The sequence below is a fragment of the Leuresthes tenuis genome, unplaced genomic scaffold (genome assembly GCF_036924035.1).
Source record: "Leuresthes tenuis unplaced genomic scaffold, fLeuTen1.0.hap1 SCAF_20, whole genome shotgun sequence".
In the NCBI taxonomy this organism is placed as follows: domain Eukaryota; kingdom Metazoa; phylum Chordata; class Actinopteri; order Atheriniformes; family Atherinopsidae; genus Leuresthes; species Leuresthes tenuis.
In genome coordinates, this window is record NW_027325374.1 from 8265902 (window position 1) to 8282443 (window position 16542).

A 16542-nucleotide genomic window follows, 5' to 3' on the forward strand; every position below is an offset into this window, starting at 1 on the left:
TGATGTACTCTTGAAAGGAAAGACAATATTGCACTGAAATGAAATGGCTGCCTCTTACAAGTAGAATTAACACATTCAAACTTCACGCTGTTTGGAACCCATCTCAGAGGACGTTGAAACGTCTTTCAATAGTGTGTGTTTGCGTGTTGTGTTACCCTGCTGTGAGGGGGAGGTGGGAACAGCTGGCTGGCTGAAGCTGTTCTCCTCAGATTGAGAGATCTCAGGAGGAGACTGGGGAGGGTCCTGCCCTGGAGTCAACTAGAAACAGAGAAAACATGATCATTCCTCTATAAATCTTACTTGAATCATGAGTCAGAGATTCGTATCTCTGTTTTCCAGCTAAAGCGTGTGACGCAAGTGAAGCCAGCACCTCTGTATCTCACTAATTATCATGTTAGACGTATAATCCTGCTGCTCCTCGGCAAAAGTCTTCAGAAAGAAAACAAACTGTTGGGGATGATTCAACTCTTAAAAAAACACAAGAACACCTTCCTGTCTCAGCATCCTTTCACATGATACTGACTCCAGTATTTTTGTATATATTGTCAGATATAACCTGCAGATAAAAAGCCAAATAACTTTCAAACAGACAATGCACCAGTGTCTATGCAGGAGTGATGCAAAGAATGTCTAAAAATGAAGGAACAAGATACTAGTTATCAGTACCCTCAGTGTTGATATTGATCAGTCCACAATTCGTCACTTGATTTCTCCACATACCTGTAGTCTAATTCATGCAATGCCCTTGTTGAGCCGCTGGCATATGCAGATATAAAATACAAAGCTTTTAATTGTACGTGTTCACTGGGTAAAAACACATGAACTCACGTGCAAAACATGCACATGTGATATTTCACTTTTTAGATATTAACAAAACACTGTACTGGAGATGCACAACGTTGTATTTTTTTACACATCAAATATGCCGATATTGTGTTTCAAAGCTTTTATAAAACATTACAAACACTATGCAGCCAAACTAAAAAAAAAACATGAACATATCTAACAACAAAACAACTAACAAACAGACGATTAAAAGAAGAACTTCATTTAGAGTTTTATGAAGGGCTTAATTGATTGATTCTAACCTATTCTGACTTGATGCAACATAAGCACATAAGTAGCTTTCAGACAACAAAACAAATGATGACAATGGTTTTTTTTTGGTTCACATTAGCAAGAAAATAAAGATTTGTGATTTTGAAATGCTCTTTAAACGTGTTGAATAGCAGATTTAACTCCTAATTGTGATGGGCGGCAGTGGGACTCGTTACCTTCCTCCTGCGCTGTGCGGTGTTGGAGATCTTGTCAGGCGTCACCCCCAGATCTGACAGGACCTTAGCGATTCCGCGGGCGTCCACACCACAGTTTGGAGCTACATTGGTCTCACACCGCCTGTGCACGTTCATCTTACACACTGATAAAACAACAAGAGCGCATGAGAAAAATCTGTTTTAGCCAAGGAAGAGGTTCGGACTCAAACAATGGACTTTTGTCAACAGAAAAGAGCGCTGGCAGGCCACAGGTGTCCATTAGTGTTCTGTAAAACCTTTTGCTCATGACATTTTACCTCAGTGGCAATCCAGAGAAGCCAGTTCTTTCATATAAATGTATTTTAGTCACAAGAGTACAGTGTTTGGATCTTCAATAGTACACGATAGCTCGAGCTATGAAAGCAGAAGGGTGATAGCAGGGCTGTGATGTTAATAAGTCTATTATCACTATGATTATTCTGCCAAATATTTTTCAGATTAATGTCTTAATCTGTAAAAGGTCAGAAAAACACAAACGTTCCCTTTGACTTTTCTCAATATACAATATCATTGCTGATTCTTTTTCTGACAGTCATCTGACGCTATCATAAAATAAAACGATTTACTATTAATCTGTTCCAAAAAACTAAAATCAACTCTTCTACGTATGAATTACTTTATAATAAGTCTGTCAACACATTTCTGCACTTTAGTCTGTTTTTCAGTCGTTTTCAATATCTGAGTACAAACATCTACTGGGTTTTTTTTTTATCATGTATGGCATCATGTTCACAAATGTTTGCCAGACGATTGTAGTTCCCACAAGTGAATTATGACCAAAATCAACACACAGCTATTTATTTGAGTTGCAATCCTAAAACAGAAAATCAGCAGCAGCACTGTCCAAGGAGAAAGCAAGCTAACCGTTGCTATTGGTTCTTCTGTGACCTCTGCTGAAAATAATTAATGAACAATATTGCAATTTGCATCTCTTTTTATTAAGAAGAACCAAAAACCTTTTCTTCCAAAATTCAATATCCATGATGAACGCAACGTTTTCTATAACATTAAGCTCACTCAGACCTTCAGGGCTTCTCAAGCTGCCTCATCCAACAATCATGAAAAACAATAGAGTCTCCAGACTGCAAAAGTACCATTATGTTGCTTCCCTTGATTGGACAGCAGGGGGCAATACAAGTAATTAAAAAAAGAAGGCAAATTATTGTTGAGAAAATGACCCTTTTCATGATGTTTCAGTTGATTTGTTACCCAATTTTCTAATGAGTCTGGAGTCTTGATAACTAAAATTAAGTCCTCTTCAAATCAACATATTGTGTTTTTGTTTTTTTAAACTATGGCCCCATTTAGAGTAAAATCGACAAAGCAAGGTATGCTTTAGGGCTGGGCTAATATTTGGCAAATGTTCTGTTCTTATATAGCTCCTTTCAACCTCAGCAAGGTTCTCACAGTGCTTAAAGGGTGTTTCTCATTGAGCAATTTATCCAATGCTGCCATACAAGCTGCTGCCATTGGGAGAAACTTGGGATTTATTGTCTTGTCCAAAGACACTTGAAAGGCTGTGTACTTAACCACACAAAACTGCAAAAGAACCCTGTATAGTGCTCTGCCGAGTGCCAGTGAGTTCTCTGTAAATTCCCAGCTGTTCGTGAACTCACCTTTGCACTGCAGGCCCTGCCTCATGAGGCCCCACAGCAGGGAGCCACAGTGGTCACAGAAGGTGGGAACTTTGTAGTTGTGGATACTGAACTTATGGGGCATGTTAACACTGAACCGCTGGGAACCCACCTACAGAGGGAGACACACACGCACTTGCAAACAGGTCTTATCGGCATGTGGTTAACGTGGGAACATTATCTTCAGTTGTTCCTACACGACTTCACGATGAAGTTTGCATGATCTCTAATTAACTGTCAAAAAAATAAATAATGAACACCAAACAGGATACATTCCTCTCAAACATTTCCAACGAATATTTGCATGTTTACAAGCGTGTGCGTGTCTACCTCCTCAGCCGTGTCTTCCTGCTTCTTCATCCCGGCACACTTTGTGATGATGAGCTCATGGCAGCGCTTGTGGACGACACACGTGCACACTGAAAGCACCGACATCACAAATATCATTCAGTTCAGTCAAACAGAAATTTGCCTGGACTGTAAAATTTGAATCGTGGAGGGGAATCTAATCTGTTGACGCTGTAATTAATGCTAATTTCAGTTTTGCAGCCAAACACTGCTTTATCCAAACTGAAAAGAGCCCAATCTTTACAGAAGCAGCTTACAGAGTTTATACATGCAGTAAAGTTTAAAAAGAATGTGGGTATATGAACATTCCTTAGATTTCTGTTGCTGCAGTCTCTCATACATGAACAGGAAAGTTTGAATGATTACTTGAGAGCGACCGGGGGCACTGATACTTTATTGTGGCTGATAATTCACTCTTATTTGTCACTGATCCTTGTTGGGAGCGAGAAAAAGTGAAAAATCAATTCAATGATTATCAGTGTTATCATTACCATTTACACTGTCTGGAATCCCTTTAATATGCCTTAAAGATGGAAGATCATTTTAAAAACACGATGATAATATTGTTCGATGCTTCACAGCCATTATAGATGAAACGTAGCACACTACAAAACATTATACAAGACAACTGGAAACTTCTCAATGTCAGTTTAGAATGTATCATTTCAAATCTTTAAAGTCCTGCTGTACCATTTGTTGGAGCACATTTGTGACTGTATATACTGTAACGTATCAAAGGAAGTACGCCTGCTACAGCCATCTTTGCCTCTTCGTTAAGGTATGTAATGCTTAAAGTTAGTGTATGCTGTGCCGATACGTTTTCAATTTTCGATTTTTGATCTGTTTGTGGCTGAAACACAAAAGTCCCAACTTTTTTGGGAATGTGTTGCAATTCGAATTCAAGATGAGCTTGAAATCGTTAAATGTCTCATTTTCTACTGTTGGTTTATGAGGTTTGGAACTGGCATTGTATAGTCCAGCTGGAATAACTGAGGACTGCATTTAAAGGCTCGTCAGATGCCCAACTACCTCACCAAATGGGTTTTTTTTAATACTATAACTCTTCTATAACTCTGGATTCATCTCACACTGGCTGACCAGTAACAATTTCCAAGAACACACCATCATATTTTCCAGAGCTGCATTCACTGCACATCTCTTTGCATGTGCAATGAGCCTTTCTATTAAATGTACATGTTGTTCTACAGAGCTGTCCAGCATGGAGGGAAACTCTTGAAGCCTGGGCTGAAAAGCAATAAAGCACCTCAGCTTTAGTTTTGTAACATTTTGGATTCCAGTAGAATTCTCAGGAAAAAAAGCATCCTGAAGTAATACTCACAAAATGTTTACTTCTGTTACATATTCTTATGATTGCTGGTGTGATGTAGTAAATGTATGGTGCGGCGTGTTGGTTTGAAAACAAATCACAGCTGTCACTCAGCAACACGTAATCCCTCTTGCGTTCTTGTGCTTGAATAATGAATGAAGTGCAATGTTACTTGAGAATTAGAACGTGCCAAAGAAAAGTACTCACCCTGACACTGGTATCCCTGCTTCCCCAGCACACCCCTATCAGATCACAGACAGATGAGGCAGCATGTCAGCTGGGTTGGTTGAGTGAAACTTAAGTGCAGATACTCTAAGTTAGGTGAGCCAGATGTGCTTGTGTGTTGCCTACCAGATAAAATCTCTACAGTGTGAGCAGTAGGTTGGCTGTCTCAGGTAGGTGGCCATGAACTTGTGCCCATTGACTTGATGAACGCGCCTTCGGACGGCGCCCTGCCGCCGCCGCGGACCGATTCTCTCGCGAAACACCCGCTCCTCATTTTCATTGGTTCCCGAGGCTGTAAACAGATACGACAACAAAGATTTATGTGCAAAGAGGAATTTCTAAGTTTATTCTCGCTGAGTCTTCACACACCCTTCAGTTTTATTTCCATATATATTTTGTAACAATCCAGATCATTTGCATCATGCTGCTCAGGATGGTTAATCATTCAACGGCCTCTCATCTTCCTCTATCACCCCTCCCGCAAACCCACACCTACCAGAGGCCTATACATGCGTATGCGTGCAAGCTATTTATACTCCATGTGTGGGCACAAAAACGAAGGACAGCATATCAAAATACTCCTCCTCAGCGAGCACCGTCCAACCAGTCCTTCACTTCCTTTCTGCATCTCCCCGGAAAGATAAATGCTTTCCGAGGATAACCTTAAGACAAGAGAACCACCTCCACTCTCACTCCCACACACACTCCTTCTCTCTGCGCTCCTGTCCTATTTAGCCTTTCTTTCACTCTCCCAGCATCTCTCCAGGGTGCGTTGTAGATGTGCTTACTGCTGAGCCTCTCCAGAGTTCCATTACAGACAGAATATCTAGGGACTCTCGATGTGCGTGCGTGTGCGTGTGTGTGCATGAGAAAATGTGTGTTTTTTTGTGGATCAGTGTAGGCAAGATGGTGGTGTTGGCTTGAGGGGAACAGCAGCTAAACAGGTCATTACTGGAATCATATTGTTTTACATAATACATCATCCATCTGTCTGGCACACACACAGAGCACGCTGACAAGGAAAGGAGATGAGGCATAACAACACCTAAGAGTTATCGTCGTGGAGACAGACGTACTCTGGACCGGATGAATGACCAACCGGGTGGTGGTCATCCAATAAACACACACACACAAGTTCAGATTTGTCATAACAGACCAGTCGACAGTGAGGACAAAGCAAGGAAAGTATGACAAAAGTAAATAACAATACAACCAGGAGAGTAAACCTGATGCATGACAAATACTGGATGAGATGACATGTTCTAACATTCGAAAAGCCTTTATTTACTATTCTTCTGAGCTGTAGAAAAGACAGAAAGAGCTGAGGATGGACCACTTACCATTAAGCTGTAGCTGAAGTTCATTTATAGTGAAAATGGTGAAAGTAAGTTCAGGTATATTTTTACAGGAGCTTAACCCATGTTGTGTTTTTAGGGCAGACGCTGATTCAAATACACAAAATATAAAAGAAACAAATGATCAGTATCTGAAATCAATGTGTATTTGCAGTAATAACCTTAATAATCGCTTTTGATATACGTTTAAATGTTTTTAATGGACAAGAAAAGGATACTTTGTGCATCGAAATCATGAGACGAGAAGTCGCAAAAGGCTCCTATTCTCTGTAAAAATGTTTCAGTCCTCAGACTGCAACAGGATGGTAAAGAAGCCATTCAGTAGAAGCCATCTTATTGTAGAAATGTAGACATTTTTAAATCAAGGTTTAAAAATAAAACATTTCTTTTCTCATGTGTCCATGCATGAAATCTGCACGGTATCTTTTAACTTATTCAGACTGTTGCTTGTTTTTAAATCACTTTAATTCATTCTAACTATTTTATTTGTTTCTCTTTATATTCTTTTATGTATTTCTAATGCTTCTTCCACTCCCCGCTGCAATTCTTTTATTGTTTTTTTTTGTACATGAAATGTGCTTTACAAATAAACCTGATTGACTCGACTTATTGCACGTATTGGTAGAGCGGTCACCCTTCAGTCGTAAGGTAACTTGTTCAATCCCCAACTTAGACTGATGCTAAATCCAACATTGCCTCACTAGTATGCAATTTTGAACAAACAAAAGCATTTGCTAAATTAATGTCATATAACACATTAGAAAGGCAAAACAATCTATTAAATCGAACCATATTTCCAAATATCACTACATAAAAGTTACAGGTAAATGCATTCAAAGCCATCTCGAGCACACACTGTAGAAATAATGCCCCAAAGGATATCACTGCCTGATAGGAATTTAAAAAATGCCCTTTGAGAGTATCATTTCCACTCTACAGACTGTAGTCTGTGTTTTTCAGCTGGTATGCACTTGTAAATAAATGTGTGTAGATACATTTACAACACATGTGAATAATTTGATCAATCTTTCATAATTAATACCAGGTCAGTGAGACATGTATTACTTCAAAATGAACACCCATCAAGGGCCAGTGTTCGTTGATGTTTTTACTATAAGAGGAGTGGTAGTTAAAGTGCACTGATAGATCTGATGTTGTGATGCTAAAGATGACTTTACATAAGAACCAATGAAAGGTGCTGTTGGTCGAATAACAAATTTATGGTTGTTAAAAGGTACATTTGGCTGTTGAATTCATCCTGCAGATTTAATAACAGGATGACTTTTTAACATTGATGTTAAGAAAAGATTTTCTGAAGAGGCTTAGCAACGGATCCAATAATACATCAACTTTTAATTTGTCCAATATCGAGACTTTATAGATATAGACTTAAAGTATCACTGAAAAACAAAGTAGCGAGCAGAATTGAAGCGTGCACACTCCTGCTAAAGGGAAACATCTGCTCCTCTGAAAGCAATCATTCTTAAAGGCTTTAATAAATGAAGTCGAGGATTCCAGATTCACCGAAGTTTTAGTTGCAGTTAAAGACTGAAGCACAAGTGGCAGATAATAATCAGATAGTTGATGTATATACTTTACAATAGACGATGTGACTGAATCACAATAACCTGAAGGAAACCCGGTTGCCTCTGTTGAATAAAATAGTACGGCGACATTGTTGAGATGGCAGCAATAAGTAAAGAGGACCCGAAGACACGGCTGAAAGTGAAGCACTGAGAGAAGTTTAAAGGCAAATTTAGCAGGGTATCAAGCTGGTTCACTGACTAATCGCCATCCTCTCAGCATCTCTTGTACGTAAAAAAAAAACAAAAAAACTTTAAATGTGAGACTGACTGGCTTTGAGGAAATGAATGAAGAAAGTGAGTTCTGGGAATCCAGAACGCAGAAGCAGAGGGTGCAGATGGTCAGATTAGGTGAGATTATTCTTATTCACTTCCCGAGACTGACAGATGCAGCAGGATTGAAAGGAGCGAAGAGGAGAAAAGAAAGGGAAGAAGGAGAGGAACATGTCCTTCCAGCCTCTGAAGCTGCAGAGAACAGACTGCACCAAGGGGAAAAAATAAATCTGCTAAAAATACCACCTCTTCCTCTAGTTCTCACCCTCCATCGCTCCAGCCCTTACTGCTCTCCATTCCTTCTATTAGCACACACACACACACACACACACACACACCATTTGTTTTTATCAGCATACATTAACATGATGAGCTCTAGAGCCAGCTGAACTACGGGGAGGAAGTTCAGGAGTGGGCGGAGAGTGGGTCGTGAGGTCACAACAGAGTGTCCAATCATCGATGAGGAGGGCATGACATGGATGCCTGAGTCTGGTGTGTGTGTGCGTGTGTGTGTTTGTAATCCGTGGTTCAATCTCACCTACTATTTTGAGAATCTACTCACTTTCTCATCTTTCTCTACTGATCCCTTTATCCATCTTTACACAGAAATATACTCTGCAGTGTTCTGCTGGGCTTCTGTGCCGCATTCACCTTCACTCAGGCTATCCCACAACCTTCACACACACGCATGTGTATATATATATATGCATGCTTTCACTGCAAGACAAATAACTGATTCTATTTATAACCAGGTGTGAAGCTACACAGATGCAAGGTAAGATCACTCTTATCAGAGTGAGTGAATAAGCGTGGACGGAGTGGCTATCGAAGAGATATTCTGGGTCTTTCCATATCTAATCAATACAAACAAACAGAGGCCATGGAAAAATGGAGCACAAGAGAGAAAGATCGAGGAATTCTGCTGCTTTCTAGGAAAACAGGAGAGCCTCAAGCTTCATGTTCAGTGTTTCCATCACACCTCAGGGCTTCTAGTTTCACGCAGTAACCTGGATGCACATCAGGTACACTTGTTCAGCTCGTCACGTCTTGCCACTTGGGGGCAGCGGAAACAAGCCCCGGACAGAGCACTGGCACATCATCCATTATCTTTTAATACCATTCCTGTGGCTAACTTGTGTTTTATTTATTTTTTTCACAGAGTCAGCAGTTACAAAACAACAGCATTTATTTTGAGTTGTGTGTCTGAGCCCCTGGCAGATGAAAGTCCAACATTCGCTGTCTCTAAGTTCTCTTTCAGGTCTGTACGGAAATAACTTGCTGTTTAGCTGCTACTCTGTTTATCATGAAGTCTCTACCGGTGTTTGTCAGATATGCGTTGGACATGTTGTGTAAGGTGGTTCTTTAAAGGTTTTTCCCAGACAAGAACCCCACATAAAGAACAGTGAGACTCGAACTAAACAACAAGCTGAAAGAATATCAGATTAGATTTAATATTAACTTTTTTTTAATGATGCAGTGCTTCCTAATAGCCTTTTTCACCCATACAAGGGAAGACTTATGCGGACAGAATTTTGAATGGCTTAATATTAGATGTATTGTATGGTTATATTGCACATCTATTGAAACACAATTTATATTTAGGCTTGTTGTCACTCTGAACGGGCTTTACTGGCACAAGAAGTCATGCAGACGTTGATCTCATCACCAAAATAGACACAAAAACAAAAAATAAGACACAAAGAAACCAAAAAGAGACAAAATAACAAAGAAGGCACAGAGACAGGAAGCAAAAGATGCAAAATTAGATAAATGAGACACTACATAAAGCACATAAAAAGATAGTGAGGAGGCACAACGTAGGTAAAAAGAGACCATGACTCATTTGAGCCAAATAAAAGAAATTACATGCTAAATCAGCAGTGAAGACAAGACATAAAATGACATAAATGGAGATAAAAGATTTTAAACTGACCAAACAAATTAGACAACAAAAAAAAGAAAGAAAGAATACCCATATTGAGACTCATAATAATGCATTTATGTGTGTAATATCTGAGGTGGAAATGCAGATAATGTCTTTTTCATATAAGGCCTTGCACATCTCAGCAATACGATGCTTAACAGTTATGAGTAAAGTATTGATTTATGAGATTTGCAAATCACTTGATACCGTTTTTATTCCCATTCAATTGGGACTTCATTTGAGAAAGTCATGATCATGTCCTGCATAGCGGCTGCGATCGTCCTTAAATAAATTTCCCAACTGTTTTCCACCATTTGACTTCAACTTTATTGTTTTTGTTCACTCTCCTGTGTTCACACTTTGTCAACTGGAGACCAGTACTGTACTCCCTTAAAACTGCTTCAGGTCAAAATGAGGCACTAATGTAATTATTTTCAAATGACAAATAATGATTTGTGAGATTTCTGAGCTTAAATAGAGTTAAATCAAACTGCGATGACGTGCTCATAGAGGTAAAATACTTGCAGCACATCATTTCTAATTAATCCCACCTTTCCAGATGTGCTGCCGCCAGCTGTGCAGGCATCGTTTCTGCATTTCCGACCTGCACCACACAGTTGTGAAACTCGGGGCCTCTGTGTACGCATGGCTGTTTTTATGGCTGTCTCTCTGTAACCGTCTCTTATTTGCACCAGTTAAATGCTCTTGCAGTGATCTTACCCTCAGTGGAGGATCCGGACAGATCAATGACCACGTACACCTTCCCCTCTGGCTCCAAGTCAATCTGTGGCAGACAAAGACGGAGAGAAACTCAACGTAAGTCCGTGAGAAATAACACAGCTGAATAGTGCGTTCAGCAGGGGGGCCGTCCTCCAGCACAAACAAACACACCAGCACACACATAAGAGGTCATTATCTTCTCTGGAATTACACTCCAAACCACCACTTGTATCATTATCACCATTAGCATCCCTGTTTTTATCACCGTTTCTCTAACAGCATTACAGTCCCCATCTACTCCTTGTATTGACTGCAAATCTGTATCTGATATGCTATCTGGATTATTTGCATACATATCTTTTATCTAAAAGATTTCCAGTTATCTTGATCTTGCTCTTTGATCAGCGGAGCAGACGGATTTCACAAGACAGGTGATAAAGTCGCATTAGTTTAACTAACACACATGCACTGGCAGCCCTGAGATTTTCCAGACATAATTATCACCTGGAGGAGCTGTATGTAAGAGGGAAAAAAAGGGGGGAAAAAAGCCCAAATGAATTGGAGATTTTGTGCTTAGTCTGCTGGCGTCGTATTTTAAGGCATGGAAAATGTCCGAGTGAAGAGCACGGGAAATGTCAAACATTACCGGAGTTCAGCTTGTAAACTGTGGGGATTGGACGTCTTATAAAACACATTTACAATAAATACAAACACACTGTTTCAGACTACATAGCCAAGCATTACCATCACTGCTGTATATGAAGCATCACCAGTGGAATACTTCCACCATTATTATATTGTTACAGTCATCTGAATGTGATATCATCGGTGGCTGCATTATCGCTCATATTCCACGTTTTCATGGTCAATTTCAACTCAACTATACTGATGAACTGCACACAATCACATCTAGTTTAAATCTTCACATCTTGATTTATCAAAACACGTGCAAACATGAATAGAATTACAGTATATAAGGTGTAAACAAAGTTTGGACAATTCAAACGAGATTGACAGTCAGTATTTGGTATGAGCACCTTTCTTCTTTCACACAGTGTGAACCCTCTTAGATAATCTTTAGTCTTTAGTAGTCTTCAGGAATAGTTCTCCAGGCTTCTTGAAGGACATCCCAAAGCTCTTCTTTGGACGTCAACTGCCTTTTGTTCCATTCTCTGTCAACATGATCCCACACGGCTTCAGTCATGTTGAGGTCCGGGCTCTGGGGAGGATTCATCACTTCATAAGACCTGTTGCCACTGATTTTCAGTCCACTTCTTGTGTCGTTTGGCATAGCTCAGCCTTTTCTTACAGTTTCCCTTCCATAAGAATGGCTTTTTGACAGCCTTCCATGGAGGTGATGCAAAAATACATTCATTTGTCTGTTAAACTGAATGATCTTTGCCATTTTTTAGAGATGCAACAATGTATCAAAAATGTACTGTCATCTTGATATTGGCGTGCACAATAACAATATTGCAAGAGACTACTTGGACAGCAATAAATGGTAGGCTGAAGGCCATTTCCAATGCAGACATTTTGACTGGAAACGGATGGATGACCTTAAAGGAAGTTCTCCTTTTGTGCATGTTCTGCAACTAACCAGCACACACAGGTGGAGAAGTGGAATGTGGCCTCTGTTAAAACACCTAACGCCATATAGTCATCGCATCACTGATCAATGACATCACAATTAGCATGTTTTTCTTCATGTTGTGCCGCTCCAGGTGCAACGAAAGAAATGAGAACTAATGTGTCTCTGCAACAGGTTGCTAAAAGGATAAGTCAAAATTGGTTCTTTGCTAAGTTGTCTTTTATCTGTAGACACAGCACTGGTTCATTACTCGAGTTCAGATGTCGTCTTTATACCTGAATGGTTCATAGGTCGGTGTTAAATGGTTTCACAAACAAAAGGAGACGTTCCTCTCAAAGCAGTACAAGGACTGGAGTGAGAATGAGTGAAAGAACTTCCAGAAAACCTGGAGAATTGCTGCTCAAAACCACTTTTAAAAGATTTCAGCTAAAGTCTGGATCCACGGTGACTCCATTATAATGAGTCGGACCGAATTCTTAATGTCTGAGCTCTAAAACTAATCTGTTCATCTACAAAGAAAAAAAAAAGTCTCAGTCTTCTGATAATCTGATTGAGTAATTTCACAGGAATCCCGTTTGCTACGGCTGCTGGTAATATAAAAGAAGACTTTTGACTATACGCTCGTCTTTAAGAGAAGTTTTCACTGACAGGTATTTTTCCGCAGTGCAGATTTAGAAACCATAAGATGACGGCCCTTCTTAATGAGTGCAGACGCATTGGGAAGTTTGCTCTGTCGGTCGACAAGGCTCCTAAAACCTGGACTTAAATTGGGAAGACATTTTTGCAACTTCTCGAGGTCTGTTTATTAAAATGCTCTATGTCAATATAACTGATAACTAAAGAAGTCTCATTTTACTTCCCAAAAACAGGTTATGTCATGTATTCATTTGACCTTCTAGTAAATTGATTACAATCATCTGCTGTAACTGGTGAGCTGAGAACACACAGATCATGCATAGCAGGCAGAAAATAACTTCCATACTAAGATTAATAAAGCATAGAATGAACTTTCTGTATATTATCATAGTGGAAACTATGCTTTCATTAATCCTAGACACGATACAACTGTTAACCGCAGCTAAATACAGTATACTATCTCAGTTAGTACTAGCAGGCTATTTAAATCCCTCAGCAATAGAAACTGCTTGGCAAAATATTTGTTTGCTGCGAGGAGCGAGCGGCCAACAGATTTGCAGAGCTGCATGTTGACTAAGTAGAGTCTCGTCCAGATCTCTTATTTCTAGGTTGTCAGTGAAGCCAGTCCCTTGTTGGCTGACAGACCTCAGAATGGTGAAAATTAAAATCTTTTTTTACATTCAGGGGAATGTGAAGAGTTGTCAAAACGAGAGGACGAGGAAGCAAAGCTGCTGAGATAGAGCATGATGGGACTATGAGATATCAAGTGGAGCATCGATGATGGACCAAAATTACCCGAAGAAAAAAGAGACATGATCTGAATACCCCTCTATCTTAAATGCTACCACCGCTAGTTTGAAGGTGAATCAGGCTCAATCATATTTTGTCTTGTACAAAGACTTTTCTTTGGGTCTCCTCCATTCTTTCATGAACAGTACAACTCAGGTGGTTTAAACACACCAAACACAAAAAGCAGGTGAACACTATATGCAACTATATTCTAGTAACTGATCAGTGTCAATTTAAGCTATTAAACATGTCATATATGCCCTGTGCAATCTTTGTTTTTGAGCAAACTAATTCTCATTTCAATATTCCAGAGTTGATTCAAGAGGTTTAGGAATAAAATGGTATTGACAATAACAATGATAATACTAAATGAATTACTAAGAAAATGTTATATAATACAACACAAATATAATCTAAGTGATTTGGTTTCTGCTGTATTGATGGCAGATATCCAAGGTCTGTAAAATGTCTATAAAGTGATATTGTTTCATTTTGAACACAGTTTGCTCACAGACTGTCTTTTCAACTCCCTGCTTAAGTTAAGTTAAGTTAAGTCTTTATTTGTCATGTAGAAACATGAAATACACTAAATTCGTCCTCCGCATTTAACCCATCCAGGTCGGCACCTGTTGAACACACACATGCACGCGGTCACACAGTCAGACAGAAGTCATACACTGGAGCGGTGGGCAGCCAATCACAGCGCCAGGGGAGCATTCTCATAAAATGAAGAAAAAGGCTTATCAACTGAGCTTGCATCCAACTTGCTGTAAACAAAACTCTGTGCTTTGTGAAAGAGATTTAACTAAATAAATCCGTTGATTCAGAGTAAATACTGTGGATCGTGAAAAATCAGCAGCTAAAAAGTTAGAGCATGTCGCCTGCAAAGTGACAACTGCACACGCACCCATCCAACTGTTGGTGCACAACTACGTTCTGCACAGCTCTACGACACAGTACGTGTGTTTTCAATCCATTAATACAAGACATGATTTCTACTGCAAGTCCTTTTCCTTTGCTTTCACCAGCACCAGGCGGTGAGGCATTACTCACCAGTACTGCAAGGTGGTGATAATGTACAGAACTGCACGCCAACCGCTACGAAACAACAAAATGGAAGAACAAGTCCCAACTGCCAGTTAAAATGTGCGTGGGTCTGGGAAATTAGATGCTACTGATGCACAAGAAAAAAAAGTTCAGATAGAACTAGAACTCTGCCAGGTGAGGCCAACATGTCGGAAGTCTAACTCGACTATCTGAGAGTGAGGCAACGGACAGAAGGTCCGAGTGAAGTTGGTGTTAGACGTGCAAGAAAAGAAAAGAAACAAGCCTTGTGAAATTTCTAAAAGGCTAGGTTCTCTCTGTGGACATTTATAGAGATGAGACACAACACATTAGTGGTTTCATCAGTCTTTTTGGATGCAATATTTACATTTTTCTTGTAGCAACATGCCAGAAAAACTCATGAAAAGCTGACAAACTCGCAGCACTGGGTTAAATCAAATGATTGGAGCAGCTTAAATACTAACATTCAGTCAGAGAGCAGAAGCTTCAGGTGCAGCTCATGCGCCGTTAAACTGCCTTCTCTTGGTCATTTGGGCTCAGTTGCTGGGAAAAAAACAAGATAGGAGCTGCAGCTAATTGTTGCAGGTAAAACCCTGAAGAGTTTGGACGGCACCATTATTTATTCATTCAGTATTTGTGTGCTTGTGCATCAGGATGTATGAAGTGAGTCGGTTTAAGTGGTTGAAAACTTTCCAGTTTTCTTGCTTTGAACACATGTATCCATTTGAATTTTAGTCATTGAGAATAAATTACTAAACCACCACAACAAGCATTACACTGCCATTACTGTTTTGCTGTTTATTAGCAAAATCACAAGTTATGACGAGTTCTGCTGAAGTCTGATTTCACTTTGTACCACTGAGACGGAGGCTATTCCAAATGTAGTTTTAAGAAGAAATACACAGCCCGTGTACACACAGACTTATTCAATGCATAATGACACAATCCACCTACAATATACACACAATTACAGAGATTAGAGAACAGAGCAACGGAGAGCGATGGAGAAACAGACGACACAGGAAGATAGAGGGCAGGAGAGAGTGAGAAAGATAGGTTTAAATCCTCCGTTAAGCTCTGGGACAGCAGCAGATCCTCTTATGCAACAGTCAGACTCACACACATTCACTTCCATGCATTGCTGAACATGACACACAAAGAACACAAACAAATACAAAATGAACTCTGCACCCCCCTCTCCTTCCCTCCATCCACCCCTCCCCCGGTCCCTTGACATGCAGGCCCGCTGCATGCATCCCATGCAGCAAGTGAGGCATTCACAGAACTCATACCTGCATCATACAGTCATATGCAGAGAAATGTTTCCAAAGGACATGAACGCACCTACAGATAAATCTTTCACATGTTCTCTGCCTGCATTTTCCTTTTTGATACCTGGGATTTAAAGCTTAACGTTTGCCAATTAAGATCAATGACACGGATAAACAAAAACCGTTACGGTTTCCTTAAAATTGAGTGATTTTTATTTGTCTTTTTTCTGCCAGCTTCACATCACTTAATAGTTTGATAATGTCAAGTAAAGCTAAACCGATCACCAAAGCAGAAGAAATATTCTGAGGTTATTTCAACTGAAAACAAATTCAGTTGCTTTACGCCTTTTCCAAGCAGGAAATCCGCTGCTTTTTAGCCTTATTTCATCATACTACACACCATCAAGTCAAGCAAAAACTGTTATACATACAAGCGCACAGGTATCCTTTAGTTGTAACTGTATTATAAACAGCAGAATGGATTTGTG

General features: G+C 39.7%; 1 protein-coding gene across 1 annotated transcript in view; it reads right to left on the reverse strand.

The window, feature by feature from the left end:
• The window catches only part of prkcea (protein kinase C, epsilon a), a 40254-nt gene that overhangs the window by 8996 nt on the left and 14716 nt on the right, over positions 1-16542 (reverse strand). The window contains exons 2-8 of the mRNA XM_072372846.1: positions 10703-10766; positions 4974-5139; positions 4830-4864; positions 3278-3366; positions 2930-3059; positions 1275-1417; positions 156-258 (exon numbers count right to left, since the gene is read on the reverse strand). Of these exons, the coding sequence (XP_072228947.1) occupies positions 156-258; positions 1275-1417; positions 2930-3059; positions 3278-3366; positions 4830-4864; positions 4974-5139; positions 10703-10766 (730 nt within the window). The remainder of the gene's footprint in view (positions 1-155; positions 259-1274; positions 1418-2929; positions 3060-3277; positions 3367-4829; positions 4865-4973; positions 5140-10702; positions 10767-16542) is intronic.